The sequence below is a fragment of the Mobula hypostoma genome, chromosome 8 (assembly GCF_963921235.1).
Source record: "Mobula hypostoma chromosome 8, sMobHyp1.1, whole genome shotgun sequence".
Lineage (NCBI taxonomy): Eukaryota > Metazoa > Chordata > Chondrichthyes > Myliobatiformes > Myliobatidae > Mobula > Mobula hypostoma.
Genome location: NC_086104.1, coordinates 113,853,815 through 113,869,432, shown reverse-complemented (window position 1 = coordinate 113,869,432; position 15,618 = coordinate 113,853,815). Strand labels below are relative to the sequence as shown.

At 44.2% G+C, this 15,618-nt stretch overlaps 1 protein-coding gene across 1 annotated transcript in view; it reads left to right on the top strand.

The window, feature by feature from the left end:
* The window catches only part of tarbp1 (TAR (HIV-1) RNA binding protein 1), a 400,954-nt gene that overhangs the window by 30,110 nt on the left and 355,226 nt on the right, over window positions 1-15,618 (top strand). The window contains 1 exon segment of the mRNA XM_063057295.1: window positions 387-476. Coding sequence (XP_062913365.1) covers window positions 387-476 — 90 coding nt within the window.

The window sequence follows — 15,618 nt, the reverse complement described above, 5'->3', positions numbered from 1 at the left end:
TTTAATGATGTGAGATATATTATAGTTTATAATAGTAGGCAATGCCCTTTTTTTTATATTCACAGCTCTGTGGTGACAAAAGCTCTGATTAACTTTTCTTTATATCGTAATGCTTGGCTTGGAGTTGCGTAGTGGGAGGGTGGGGTGGAAGCTGACTTTATATGATTTTATTTTGGGTGCTTTTTCTTTACCGTTATAATTGTACACTGACACGTTGGTTTTGCACTGTATAAATTTCCTTTGTTTTTTTTTGTTGTAATGTAGAAACTCATAAAAAAATTAATTAAAAATAAGATAATGATGAATAAAATCCATATTCTTATGAATAAAATCCATATTCTTATACATTAACTTCCTCGTTAATACAACATTTGTTTTTTTTTAAGGAACTGGTGACGGTCTCTGACATTTCAAACTTTCTGGCATCCATTCGAACTGAAGAGGCTTTATCTCGGGGGACAAAATTGTGGATGGAGGTGAGAGCAAATAATTATTGGGCAAATCACCTGTGAAGAGTTGCATCAATAATACTGAATTAGTTGTCTACTATTTCTTGCAGTGTTAACTTTCATTAGTGCATTTCCCTTTCCCTCTTCCATTATGGACAATTTTTAAAATCTACACCAAATATTTGCTTTTTGAAGTTTTTAAAGATCTGTCTGTGGTTACTTTCCTCCCTCCTGTAACTTCCCTTCCTGTTTCTTCACTGTTATCACTTTGGTTTCTCCACCATTAACAGCTTGCTTTAGTACATTTTCCCCAGGACCTCGAGGGTTTCCTCTAGGTGCTCCAATTTCCTTCCACGTTCTGAAGATGTATGGGTTAGGGGTAGTAAGTTGTGGGCATACTAAGATGGCGTTGGAGGCATGGTGACTGCCTCCAGCAGGCTGTGTTGGTCATTGATGCAAATGACATATTTCACTGTGTTCTGATATACACGTGACAAATAAAACTCACCTTCATCTTCTTTAAGGCCCTAAGCTCTTGAGTTCCTTCCATGAGTCTCTCTCTCTGTAATCTCTAATTCCAAGAGTCAACTTCTTTTGCTTTTACAAACTTTGTTTTAACTTTGTTTAATGATACTCCTGTCAAATAGGATGATCTGTTGTATCAAAAATGCAACTTGTGTGCTTCTTAAAGAAGAGAAGAGTGGTTTGCTCCACTAGTTTACACCATTTATTTGAATTCCTACTTTAGAAGGATTTTAATGTCTTTATTCCACTCAATCTGCCTTTCCCAAGCTAACACACAAAATGCTGGAGGAACTCAGTATGTCAGACACATCTTTGGAAAGAAATAAAGAATCAATGTTTCAGGCCAAGACCCTTCATCAGGACTGAAAAGGAAGGAAGGAAGCCAGAATAAGAAGGTGGGGGAAGCAGAAGGTGTACAAACTAAAAGGTGATGGGTGGAGCCAATAATGTGGAGTGTAAGGAAACTAAACAGTCTGGCTCAGCAGGTCAGGCAGCATCTATGGAAATTAACTGGTAACCCTCAAGACCCTGGTACATAAGGGTCTTTCCTCTCACATCCTTCCTCCCGTGGTACTGTGAGATCTAACAGGATGATTTTCTTGTTTTCGATGGACCACAGTGCGATGTCTGGTCGAAGTGTGGTTTGCACCACCTCCGGAAACTGCAGCTTCCTCCCCACATTGACCCTTCCATGATTTGGCAGTTTGCAGCAGATTGGACCTGGGTCTCATTGATATGACTGGCATGGCCCTCACTTGATGAAAATGACTGTCTTGTATGCCTCTGCCAACTGGTCTCTTTTTACTCCTCTCCTGCTCCTGTGCATCAGCAAGGGACAGCAGGAACTTGTTGAGGCACCACCTATTGTGTCCTTGTGTTAAAGCTTTTTTACATCCTGACAGTATGTGTACCAGTGAACCCCGCTGACCACAAAGCTTGCAGTTAGGGTCCTCTCTCAGCCCCCATGTGTGCAGCTGTGATGGTGTAGGGAGAGTGTTATACACAGACTGCAGGAGGAAAGAAATGCAGAAGGGCTCTAGTCTCCAAAGCTCTGCCCAGTTGATCTTGCGCTTGGGAAGATCCCATTTTGTCCAGTTGTCCCATGACCCCTAACTCCACTGCCTTTGATATCCACCTTTTGTCCTCTCAGTTCTGCCCCTCTGCCTGGACCATGTCCTGCCTCTCCCCTTGCACTCTCCCATTGTGCGGAGCTGAGGCCTTGCCATCCCAGGCATAGGTTGCTGATGATGTCTGTCAATTGCAGGGAGCTCACTGCCTGGTGTATGGCTGAGTTGGTGGCCCACTTTTGGCCTTATCTCATTGTGACCCTTGCTTGATTTATTAGCTTGTCATCAGAGCCCCTCAGTGTTAATACAACTCTATACTTTGCCACCTTGAACTCCTCCACTACTGATGACAGTGGGAGTTGCAGCTGGCCTGATTTTATGTAGAGCTCCACTGAAGAAAAACTTGAGATCCCCAACCACCTCTGCAGGTGCTTGTTGACCTTCCTCTCAATCCTTCTACAATGGTTGTGGGGAGCTCGTACACCGTGAAGAGCCAGAACAACCTTGATAGAAGACCATGTTAGTACAACCAAGTCTTAAATTTACCAGGGAGTCTGGTTTTGTCAACCTTCTTCAGCCACTCTTCAGTCTGCTTTACAGTGTTGGTGATGTTGGTGCTGTCCATCATTGCTGCATTAAATCACTTTCCAAGACGCTTTACTGGGTTGTCCTCTATGGATGGAATGACTTCTCCCTGTACCTGAAGACTGAACTTGCTAGTAACCTTGCCCTTTTTGATCACTGCATCAGGACTCCCTGGCCTTGAAGGTTATCCTAACCCAGGTAGCGACGTTGTCCAGGTTTTCCAATACCCATCTTGCTTGGACATGGTTTACAGTGGTTACTGTGATGTCATCCCTGAACCCCTGTATTGCAGGTTGTCGGCTGCTGGGCTCCAACACTGTTCCTTGGGTTATGCCTGCTGCTGCTGATATGAGGAAGTTCATACCCATGACTGACAAGATGGGGAGATGGTACAGTTGGTTGGAATTCCTTTTTGGAGGAATTGCCACCTGGATGTAAAGTTAGCTGAAGTGAAGCATAGCTTGAATCCTCCTAGGTAGCTGATAATCATGTCTCGCATTACTGGTGGGATATGATGGTGGTCCAGGCCAACCTGGATGAGGACCTATGGAATTGATCTGTAGGTGTTGGCTAGGTCTAACCAGATGAGTGTTAGGCTGCCTGGCCTCGCAGATCAATTGGTTGATTATTGAGGTGTGTTCAAGGCACCCAGAAAAACCCGGGATGCCACCTTTCTAGATGGATGTATTGATTTAGCTGTTCTCCATTAAGGAAGAGGTCAGCCTTCTCGCTAGCACCAAGAGGAATATCTTGCACCCCACACCAAGGAGAGAAATTGTCCTCAGCATTCTTAAGTGGGAAGGTGAACAGCTGAAGGTCGCGGCCCATGTAGGCACCAATGAGATGGGTAGGATGAATGATAAGGTTCTGCTTCGGGACTTCAGGGAGTTGGGTACTAAGTTAAAGGGCAGGACCTCCAGGGTTGTGATCTCAGGAATGCTACCTGTGCCACATGCTGGTGAGGCCAGAACTAGGAAGATTATGTCGTTTAACATGTGGCTAAGGATTTGGTGTAGGAGGAGGGGCATCAGATTTTTGAATCGTTGGGCTCTTCCAGCAAGGTGGTCCCTTTACAACCAGGATGGTTTGCGCCTGAATTGGATGAGGACTAATGTTCTAGTGGTAAGGTTTGTTATTGCTGCATGGTGGGGATTAAATTAGAGTTGCAGGGGGATGGGTACAAGAGTACCAGACAGTTACTGGAGAGGTTGTAGAGACAGATGTTGGTAAGGCCTCAGACAAAGTCAGAATCAAAAGGTTGAGCATGATATACAACGTTTGTAATTAGTGTCCAAAGCTGAAAATATTTAAATGCAAGAAATATCGTAGGAAAGGTGGATGAGTTCCACGCATTGATCAACGCCTGGAATTATGACGTTGTAGACATTAGTGAGACTTGGTTGTAGGAGGGGCAGGACTGGCAGCTCAATATTCTGGGATTCTGATGTCTTAGATGTGATGGAGTGAGGGGGATTAAAGGAGGAGGTATGGCATTACCAGTCAGGGAAAATGTCACGGCAGTGCTCCGTCAGGACAGATTGAAGAACTTGAATAGTGAGGCATTATGTGTGGAACTGAAAAATAAGAAAGATATGACCATGCTACTGGGGCTATATTACCGATCACCCAACAGGTCGCAGGATTTTGAGGGATAAAGAGATCGCAGACTGTTGTAAGAAACATAAGGTTGTTATAGTACGTGATTTCAACTTTCCTCACATTGACCCCCAAACTGTAAAAGGGCTCGAAGAGATAGAATTTGTCAAATATGTTCAAGAAAGTATCCTTCATCTGCATGGATGTCCTAATGAGAATGCGAGATATTGGATCTGCTATAAGGGAATGAGATAGGGCAGCTGACAGAAGTTTGTGTTAAAGGAACGCTTTATGTCCAGTGGCCTCAATGCCATTAGTTTCAAAGTAAATATGCAAAAAGATAGCTCTGGCCCATGGGTTAAGATTCTAAATTGGAGAGAGGCCAATTCTGATGGTATCAGAAATGATCTGGCAAGTGCGGATTGGGACAGTCTCTTTGCTGGCAAAGGTGTACTGAGCAAGTGGGAGGCTTTCACTAACTTGACATCGGTGGTTGGGAAGTTGTTGGAGTCGATTGTCAAGGGTGATGTTACAGAGTACCTGGAGGCATATGACAAGATAGGCAGAACTCAGCATGGATTCCTTAAAGGAAAATCCTGCCTGACAAACCTATTACAATTTTTTGAGGAAATTACCAGTAGGCTAGACAAGGGAGATGCAGTGGTTGTTGTATATTTGGATTTTCAGAAGGCCTTTGACAAGGTGCCACACATGAGGCTACTTAACAAGATAAGAGCCCATGGAATTACGGGAAAGTTACATACGTGGATAGAGCGTTGGCTGATTGGCAGGAAACAGAGAGTGGGAATAAAGGGATCCTATTCTGGTTGGCTGCCAGTTACCAGTGGTGTTCCACAGGGGTCCGTGTTGGGGCCGCTTCTTTTTACATTGTACATCAACCATTTGGATTATGGATAGATGGCGTTGTGGCTAAGTTTGCTGACGATACGAAGATAGGTGGAGGGGTCGGTAGTGCTGAGGAAACGGGGAATCTGTAGAGAGACTTGGATAGATTGGAAGAATGAGCAGAGAAGTGACAAATGAAGTACAATGTTGGAAAGTGTATGGTTATGCACTTTGGCAGAAATAATAAACGGGCAGACTATTATTTAAATGGGAAAGAATTCAAAGTTCTGAGATGCAGCGGGACTTGGGAGTCCTCGTACAGGATACCCTTAAGGTTAACCTCCAGGTTGAGTCGGTGGTGAAGAAGGCAAGTGCAATGTTGGCATTCATTTCTAGAGGAATAGAGTATAGGAGCAGGGATGTGATGTTGAGGCTGTATAAGGCGCTGGTAAGACCTCACTTGGAGTACTGTGGGCAGTTTTGGTCTCCTTATTTAAGAAAGGATGTGCTGACGTTGAAGAGGGTGCAGAGAAGATTCACTAGAATAATTCTGGGAATGAGAGGGTTAACATATGAGGAACGTTTGTCCGCTCTTGGACCGTATTCCTTGGAGTTTAGAAGAATGAGGGGAGACCTCACAGAAACATTTCGAATGTTGAAAGGCATGGACAGTGTGGATGTGGCAAAGTTGTTTCCCATGATGGGGAAGTCTAGTACGAGAGGGCATGACTTAAGAATTGAAGGCCGCCCATTCAGAACAGAAATGTGAAGACATTTTTTTAGTCAGAGAGTGGTGAATCTATGGAATTTGTTACCACGGGCAGTAGTGGAGGCCAAGTCATTGGGTGTATGTAAGTCAGAGATTGATAGGTATCTGAGTAGCCCAGGGCATCAAAGGTGAGAAGGCGGGGGAGTGGGACTAAATGGGAGAGTGGATCAGCTCATGATAAAATGGCGGAGCAGACTCGATGGGCCGAATAGCTGACTTCTCCTTTGTCTTATGGTCTTATGGCTTTCAAAAGTGAAATTTTGAGAGTACAAAGCTTGTATGTGCCTGTTAGAATAAAAGGTAAAGATAACAGGTGTAGGAAACTTTGGCTTTTAAGAGATATTGAAGTCCTGGTTAAGAGAAAAAAAGAAGTGCCTATCAGGTATAGGTAAGTAGGAACAAATGAGGTGCTTGTGGAGTACGAGAAATGCAAGAGAACACTTAAAGAAATCAGGAAGGCCACATTGGTAGTCCATGTGTTGAGCTGAAACAGATGTGGGAGATCTTGAATGAATTATTTTCATCAATTTGCTCAGGAGATGGATACGGAGTCTATAGAAGTGAGGCAAAGCAGCATTATAGACCATAAGACAAAGAAACAGAAGTCGGCTATTTGGCCCATCGAGCCTGCTCTGCCATTTTATCATGAGCTGATCCATTCTCCTATTTAGTCCTTCTCACCATAAGCTTTGATTCCCTGGCTACTCAGATACCTATCAATCTCTGCCTTAAATACACCCAATGACTTGGCCTCCACTGCTGCCTGTGGCAAAAAGTTCCATAGATTCACCACCCTCTGACTAAAAAAAATTTCTTCGCATTTCTGTTCTGAATGGGCGCCCTTCAATCCTTAAGTCATGCCCTCTCGTACTAGACTCCCCCATTATCTTCATGTACAGATTACAGAGGAGGAGGTGTTTGCTACTATGTGGCAAATCAGGGTGGATAAACTTCTAGGGCCTGTCAAGGTGTTCCTTCGGGAGGTGAGTGCAGAAATTGCCTGGGCCCTAAAAGAGATATTTAGTAGTCATAGTCATACTTTATTGATCCCAGGGGGAAATTGGTTTTCGTTACAGTTGCACCATAAATAATAAATAGTAAATAGTAATATTTAAATCATCCTTAGCAACAGGGGAGGTACCAGAGGGTTGGAGGATAGCATAAACCATGAAATTATAGGCCTGACATCAGTTGTGGGGAAGTTATTGGAAGGTATTCCATGGGACCGGATATATGACCTTTACAAGGCACTGAATGTCAGTGATAATGTCTGCTCTGATGATGTTGCATCCAGTGGTGTGATTCATAAATTGTACCTTGATGTTCCTGTAGATGGCACCGTTGCTTTGTTGACTTCCATTTCTCCAGGTTGCATCACAGCATCGCTCCAACCGAGATAAACGCCCTGCAGTTTGAAATGCAGCCCTTATAAATCCTTGTGTATTATACCTTTCATTGTATATAACATTACAGTACTTTTCCAGAACTCCCCCACTTTTTCTTTTGATAAAACAGTCAGACAGACTTAGCAGTACCAGATCCATTCGTGGTATCTACTCTGATTTGATAAATTTAGTTTTATTAGGTTGCTGCAATTACTTTTAAGCACAATTGGGAAGTGGGGAGAACATTACTACTTGTTTCATGTTTGATCACTATTCGCAATTCCCTTAGACAAGCGTAACAGTTAGCACAATGCCAGTGTCTCAGGTTCAGTCTTGCCACAGTCTGTACATGCTCCCCCAACTGCGTGAGTTTCCTCTTACATTCCAAAAAATGTATGGGTTACAACATTAATTAGCCATATACGGTAGGTGTAATTGGGCAGTGTGGTCTCATTGGGCCAGAAAGGCCTGTTTTTCTGCTGTATTGCTAAATAAATTTTTTAAAAATTGCATTACAAAAGCAGTGTGTAGTAGATATTTGCAGATTTTTCTATCAACTCTTACTTTGATCAAAATCCTAAACTATCTTTGTAAAGGGACTTGGGGGAAATTACCTTTGCCGATTGGCAAGTTGATCACTGACTGGTATAGATTTGAAATTGGGGAGGGGGGATAAGGAGAGGATTTTTTCGTTTGCAGAAGGATGTTAAGTTTATGAAAAAGGTGCTTAGTGTTAGGACAGAAAAAATGCCGCTAAATAATGGCAGGTGCGATAGGCAGGTTGGTGTCTCCTTATCATGTGCAATGTGACCAGTCAAATAATGAAGCCTCTGTGACCTGCCATGGCCTCTCCTGCAGGCGAGTAGAGGTTAGTACTGTTTAATTAGCTGGCTAGTCAAAATTGAACAAGATCAATTGTTGGCTTTTTTTTTCATCATGCATTTCCGGATGGATATATGGAACAAGCTGCCAGAGGAAAGTGTAAAGACAGGTATACAGGTGTCCCCTGCTTTTCGAACGTTCGCTTTATGAAACCTCACTGTTAGGAAAGACCTACATTAGTTACCTGTTTTCGCTAACAGAAGGTGTTTTCACTGTTACGAAAAAAGCAGCGTGTGAAAAAAAGCAGCGCACGCGCCCCGAGCAGCTGCTTCTCCCTCAGATTCGGAACTGCATTCTAGCCGGCATTGTTTAAACACGTGCCTGTGAGCATCCGTTTGCAAGATGAGTTCTAAGGTATCGTAAAAGCCTAAAAGAACTCGTAAGGGTGTTAAACTTAGTGTAAAACTGGACATAATTAAGCGTTTCGATCGTGGTGAACGAAGCAAGGACAAAGTGAGTTTGGCTTGTGGAAGTTGAAGATGATGTTGAAGAGGTTTTGGCATCCCATGACCAAGAACTGATAGATGAAGAGCTGATGCAATTGGAAGAAGAAAGGATAACAATCGAAACCGAATGCAGTAGCGAATGGACCGAAAGTGGAAGTCGTCCAGGAACTGAACCTGAAGCAACTGCGTGAGATTTTCCCTGCAATGATGAAGTACAACTTTAATTTTGAAAGGGTACGTCAGTTTAGGGCATATTTGCAAGATGGTTTGAGTGCTTACAAAGAACTGTATGATAGAAAAATGTGTGAGGCTAGCAGTCAAGCATACTGTCATTTTTCAAGCCTTCCACATCAGCCACAGCAGATGACGAACCTTGACCTTTGACAATGAGGCAGGCAGACATAGATGAAGATGACCTGCCTGCCCTGATGGAAACAGACGACGATGAGATGACACCTCAGTGTCCCACCACCTCAACCCCTGAGCCGCGGACAGATACCGATTTGCGGAGAATGCAGCGACAGCCGGGAGGCACCCAGCACATCTTTTAAAAAAAGCCGAAATAAACAAGCTAATTAATTAGGTGCCGCCTGGCACATAAATATCAGCCTAGATCAGAGGCAATTGCCGATTGCGTCGCCTCTGATCTGGGCCGACAGTTACGTGCTGGGCGGCACCTAATTAATTAGCTTGTTTATTTTGGCTTTTTTAAAAAGATGTGCTGGGTGCGTTCCGGCCACCGCTGTACCCCTGTATGCTTCATGGATTGCTATCGGTTGGCGGCGAGGTTGGGGTCCACTGCACCACCCCAACCTCCGACTGTTGTAGCGTGGATGAAGTTACCGGAGAGACAGTAACTGGTAGATACAAAGCAGCTTCTTTATTCGACACAGCAAGGTACAGTAGGCATCTTACGGACGGAGACGCTTTCCGCAGAAAGGTCTGCTAGCTAAATGTGGGCTCGATATTTATATGCTAAACACAAAGGCAATCGCTACTTAAAAAGTTACAGACAATGCATAGACAATGCTTCCTATTGAAGCTACATACAAAATCTCACACCATCCTTTCCTCCCGACGCCAACATGTCTGGGTTGGTATCTACAGCCTTTAGGAATGTAAGTTAAGTCTACGATACATTTATTTGGCATTTCCCGTGCTAACATAGAAGACAATTAATACAATTAATATTTATAATGTATAAGTGATACTGCCTTCGAAACTACAGTATCAGGTCAAACTACCAGAAGTATCTGGTATTCACACCTTTTAGGAAGCCCATTGTGATGGACTCAATCCACCATCCTTTGTCAAGCAGTTAAAGTAGAAGTCTGGTGGCCAAAGTCATTTAAGTGTAAACAAATCATCTACCCAAAAAGAAATCCACTCTAACAGTCCCTGCTCTTGACCCTCCTGGACAAACTAAATTTGTATCAGGAAAGGCCAACCTAGGAGGATCTGTCAAATAGGGCAGCAAAAATGCCCTGTCTCAAAATTTCTCCCCCCCCCCCCATTTTATGTACCTCGATATCTATCCTAGCATTACCTAATCGCTACCTACCAAATGTTAAGCAGAGAGGCTGTTCCAAGTCTTTAGGATTGCGGCTCCTTTGGTGTGCCTGCTCTTCCCTGCAGGCTGACTGCAGCTTAATTACATTCTTTTCTCTTCAGCCCTTTATCCTCTGGTCACTGAAACTCTCCTTCCAGGAGCACCCCCTTCCGAGCTGTTCCGTTGATCACTGGCTCAGCTGCTGAAAAAGGCCCAGCTCCTCAGACTCGGGGTGACTGCTTTCAGATGCCGTGTGCAGTCAGAAATGCCATCGAAGTGGTGGAACTTGCCATCTCTGCTTTAACTCAAAAATCTCTCCTCATCTATTTCCCAAATAATTTTCTATACTATGCCATAAAATTAATCATCTACCTTCAGCAACCAGCCTTCTTTACAGAGTACCATCGTCATCACACTTTAGCAGGCTATTCATGGTTTTTCCAACACGTTCTCAGTGTCTTCTGCCATGCTCTCAGGGTTTTCTGCCTTTGCGTTTTCTCCGGGTATGTTTTCATCAGCTGTGGTCAGGTCTGCCATTGCCAGCTGGTGTTCATCTCTTAGGTTCTCTGTAATTACATGGTTACTGGGTACAGTTGGTTCCCCACTCCGTCTGTGGGAGCAACGAGAGGGTGAGTTGTATGCTTTAATCTGAGTCCAGTGTTCCACTGGCTGCCTCGCCGAGTCTGTACACAGACAGACATATCATTTGTTCAGAGTATCGTCTGTGGTCCTATCCACCTGGGGGTAAACCCTGACCTTTCTGACAGCACCCTCACCATAACTTGGTCGCTGGGCTGTGGAAGAACTATCCCCTTTCCCTCTGGCTCTTTCTGATCAGCGATTCGCTGTTGTTGTTTCGCTCGGTCCTTTAATACTTTAAGTTGACAGTAACTTTTCCCCCTGCTTTTCAGCAGGGGCCCTGTGAAGTCTATCTGGACATTTTCCCAGGGTCTCCTCAGCCGAGGCTGATTTGCCAGCTGTAGCTTTCTGCCCTTACCAGGATTATGCTGGGCACAAATGATACAACAGTGGCAGAATTTATCAACATCCCTGGCCACCACCAGTCCTGCCGGAGGGTTGTGATCATGCTCTGCCTTCCCTGATGCATCACCCCATGATATAACTTTAGTAGTATCTGTCTAATACAGGGTGGGGCCACCGTGACTCTTTCTTCCCCATGAGTCCAGCACCCATCTGGTCAGTCCTTTGCTCCTTTTCTCCTCCATTTTTCCTTCTCTTGTGCCTCTACCTCTTCATATAATTTTACTAAGCTGGCTTCTGTCGTTTCCTCCTGCACACTTGCAATTTCAATTGCCTCTTGTTCCCCTGCTGCTTTATTCGCAGCAATGTCTGCTCTCTGAGGAACTGGGAAAACTTTATGTTCTGGAGTGGCCGCAGTCTCTCTGAGTATCCTCTGGTGTTTTTGTTCCTTCGCTATACCCTGAACAGCGGTCAGTGTGTCAGTTTGTATAGGGTCCTGCTTAGGGGGGTTATACAGACCCTCCTCTATTTTAACTGGGTTTACCTTCACCTGCCCACAATCTTGCTTGTGTCTTGCCCACACTGCTGGGAACTGCTGACAAGGTAACCCATAGACACCATCCTGGCTCCAGTCTCTAATGATCGGGGCAGTTGCGCCTATGCTAGCCAGGCCATGTATTCTGTTGGTTGTATGCGTTCACTGCCCCTGACTTGTCCATATTATTTCCCGAATCTGTAACAGCTCCTGCTTCCCTTTGGGTGTCTATTCCAATGATCGTGCCCTCATTATTTGGACATACCCAGAAATGCACTGGAAGCTGCACTCCCCTGATTTCTAGTATTTGCTTCCCGCTTCTTTCTGCTTTTACTGTTCTTCCTCCTACACCCCTGATATAACTGGCCTGCCGGGCTGTTGGTAAGGGCAAATCCATTATAGATACAGATGCCCCTGTGTCCACTAATATATTGCATTTCCGTCCCCCTATCAATGCTGTTATGTACATCCTTGAGTCATCAGAGCTGGCCGTGGAGCCCGCTGCCACATCCTTTTCTTCCTTAAGAGGCACTGTCACTAACTCTTTGATCTGATCGACAGTCAGACTAGTTGATAATGGGGCGAGTGGCTGAGTGTCTGCTGTGACCTTTGCCTGGGTTTTCCCCCCTCTCTTTTGGACACTGTCTCCAGCCATGTCCCGATAGGCCACAGCTGTAGCATATGAACTCCTTCACTGTCTTATACCTGGTCCAGCAGTCCTTTGCTCGGTGCCCTGGCTGCTGACAAGCAAAACAAGCCCTCTGGGACATTACAGCAGCTGCATCCACTATAACCACTTTACAAATTCTCTTGCCTTTTCTTTGGTCTATCTCACTGGCCCATGAAACTATCTCAGAGTAGTTGGACCCTACCATTATGCCTAAATCTGAAACTTCTTGGTGGGCTGAGCTCAGGCCTTCCTTCAGCATTTTTAGGAAGACTGGGTCATCCCTCCCTGGGTTATCCAACCCGGAATACTCCTCGTACACTCGGTATTTACGTTCTGTGTAATCCATGGCTGTCTCATCAGCCTTTTGAATCACTGCCATTATCATTCCCCAGCTACTCTCGCCTCCCCCCAGGCGCTGCCTCACTTCCCCTTTAAAAGAGCGATATCTTTCTTCATTACTGGCGCTCCCAGTAGTTGCCCATGTACCCGCACTCCCTGGGTCATCCTGTCCCACATATTCCTCGGGCACTTGGCTTTCACTGACACATGTATATCTTTAGGGTGCATCTGGTGAATGTCAACCATTTCCTCGAGCTTACGCCAGAATTCTGAATTCCCACAGGTGACTTTAAGTGAGGGCAACTCGGACAAAATTCTCTGTTTCTCCCTGGGGTGAAGGGCTTATGAATAGTCGTAATCAAGGTCAAGGGCTGGCTCTGATTGTCAGGGTTCTCAGCCTGACGTTGCCTGACTTCAATAGGTGCCATTCTGGTAGGTCTATCTGGGTGAAACCTCTCCCTGAGATATCCCCACACTAATTCCCAAACTGCGCAAAATATCATAGACGGGTAGCAGTTAAGTACATACTTAAAACCACAGAGTATGTATTCCACAATCTATCAGTTTTGGGTACTTGAACTCATGATGCCTACTGTATTCCTTTGCATCACACTTGCACACACATACACTAAATTGCAGCTTCCTGAACGAGTGTACACGCCCCTACTCCGGCGTTCCGAACGTACTGTTGGTTACCACCTTTCGCAACTGGTGGTCCAAGTCTCACCAAGTTAACCAAGTTAACATGCAAAGATTCCCCAATTACATAAACACACATGCACATGCACACACTACTTTAATATTTACCAGTTCAGCTCTCCACGTTCGTGATTACCTTGTGACCTGTGCACCACCGACTGAACAGATCCAAGTGTGTGTTGTTTTAGAAAAATACTCACCAACTTAGACTGCTAGGAATGCTGGCCACACGATGGGTCACGAAGGTATCCCACTTCTGACACCAAATGTAACGTGGATGAAATTACCGGAGAGACAGCCACTGGTAGTTACAAAGCAGCTTCTTTATTCGACACAGTAAGGTACAGTAGGCATCTTACGGACGGAGATGCTTTCCGCAGAAAGGTCTGCTAGCTAAATGTGTGCTCGATATTTTTATACTAAACACAAAGGCAATCGCTACTTAAAAAGTTACAGACAATGCATAGACAATGCTTGCTATTGAAGCTATATATAAAATCTCACGCCATCCTTTCCTCCTGACGCCAACATGTCTGGGTTGGTATCTACAGCCTTTAGGAATGTAAGTTAAGTCTACGATACATTTATTTGGCATTTCCCGTGCTAACATAGAAGACAATTAATACAATTAATATTTATAATGTATAGGTGATACTGCCTTCGAAACTACAGTATCAGGTCAAACTACCAGAAGTATCTGGTATTCACACCTTCTAGGAAGCCCATTGTGGTGGACTCAATCCACAGTCCTTTGTCAAACAGTTAAAATAGAAGTCTGGTGGCCAAAGTCATTTAAGTGTAAACAAATCATCTACCCAAAAAGAAATCCACTCTAACACCGACGACTCAGCCTAACACACCATCATCAGTGTGCTCAGCGCTGTCTTCCCAATTCCGGTAAGTGATACTACACTGTACATACACTATTTCTACTTTATATAGGCTGTGTATTTTTATAAGTTATTTAGTATGATTTGGCAGCTTCATAGCTTAAAGGTTACTGGAGAGAGTGTTTTTGCCGAGAGCGCTTGCGCGAGATTTTCGCTACGGAGAACAGTGCAGGCAGTGATTGTAGAGAAGTATTTCTACTTTATATAGGCTGTGTATTTATTGTATCATTCCTGCTTTGACTATACGTTACTGTTATTTTAGGTTTTATGTGTTATTTGGCATGATTTGGTAGGTTATTTTTGGGTCTGCAAACACTCACAAATTTTTCCCATATAAATAAATGGTAATTGCTTCTTCGCTTTATGACATTCCGGCTTATGAACCATTTCATAGGAACGCTCTACCTTCGGATGGCAGGGGAAACCTGTAATTCCTTTTAAAAGACATTTAGACTTTTGGCCTTCCAGTCAGATGATGGCATACTTGAACACAGCAACTTTTCTGGGGCCAACCAAAGGTATTTTTGTCTTTTTTAAATATCTTTTTATGATTGTGGAACATTGCTGGACATCAAGAGCTTCAGGTCTGCCCATCAGCAAGTTGTTCATTGGTGGAGGAGGTTGCAGAGCTGGCCTTGGTGAGGACTGCGTTGCTGCCTGCTACAGAAAGGCATTGGGGTTGGTACATGAAGACACTAACACTGAGTGGCTTCTTGGAAATTTATCTTGAGATCACAAGACCCTATTGTAAGATACTGCAAAATGGTTCACCGGTTTATTGGTGAGACTAATGGCAGGGGAGCTGCATGGCCTTGGTTGTAACAAGGACTAGGCCGAGTGTCATGGGCTTGCTTGTTGCAGCAGTCCAGGAGAGGAAATGCAGGAGGTGATGTGGCGCGACGTCCATGCTGAATTGAGGGCTGTCAGTACTGTCCTCTAGTGTTTTCTCAGTGGAAGATGAGTTGGATTGCGTGCATGCATGTGTACATTTGTCTACACACTGCTGAGAAGTGCATGTTCTTGCTGACATCACCCATGCACCATCAATTTACAGGATGTGTCACTTGGGGACTTGGGCTTTATGGTACATGGTGGTGCTAGAAAGTTTGTCACTCCTTCAGAATTTTCTCTATTTCTGCATAAATATGACCAAAAATGTGCTCAGATCTTCATTAGTCCTGAAACCAGATAAAGAGAACCCAATTAAATAAATAACACCAAAATCATTATACTTCATTTATTTATTGGGAAAAATGATCGAATATTACATGAGTCTGTTGGAAAAAGTATGTGAACCTTTGCTTTCAGTAACTGGTGTGACCCCCTTGTACAACAATAACTTCAACCAAAGGTTTCTGGTAACTGTTGATCAGTCTGCACATCAGCTTGGAGGAATTTTAGTCCA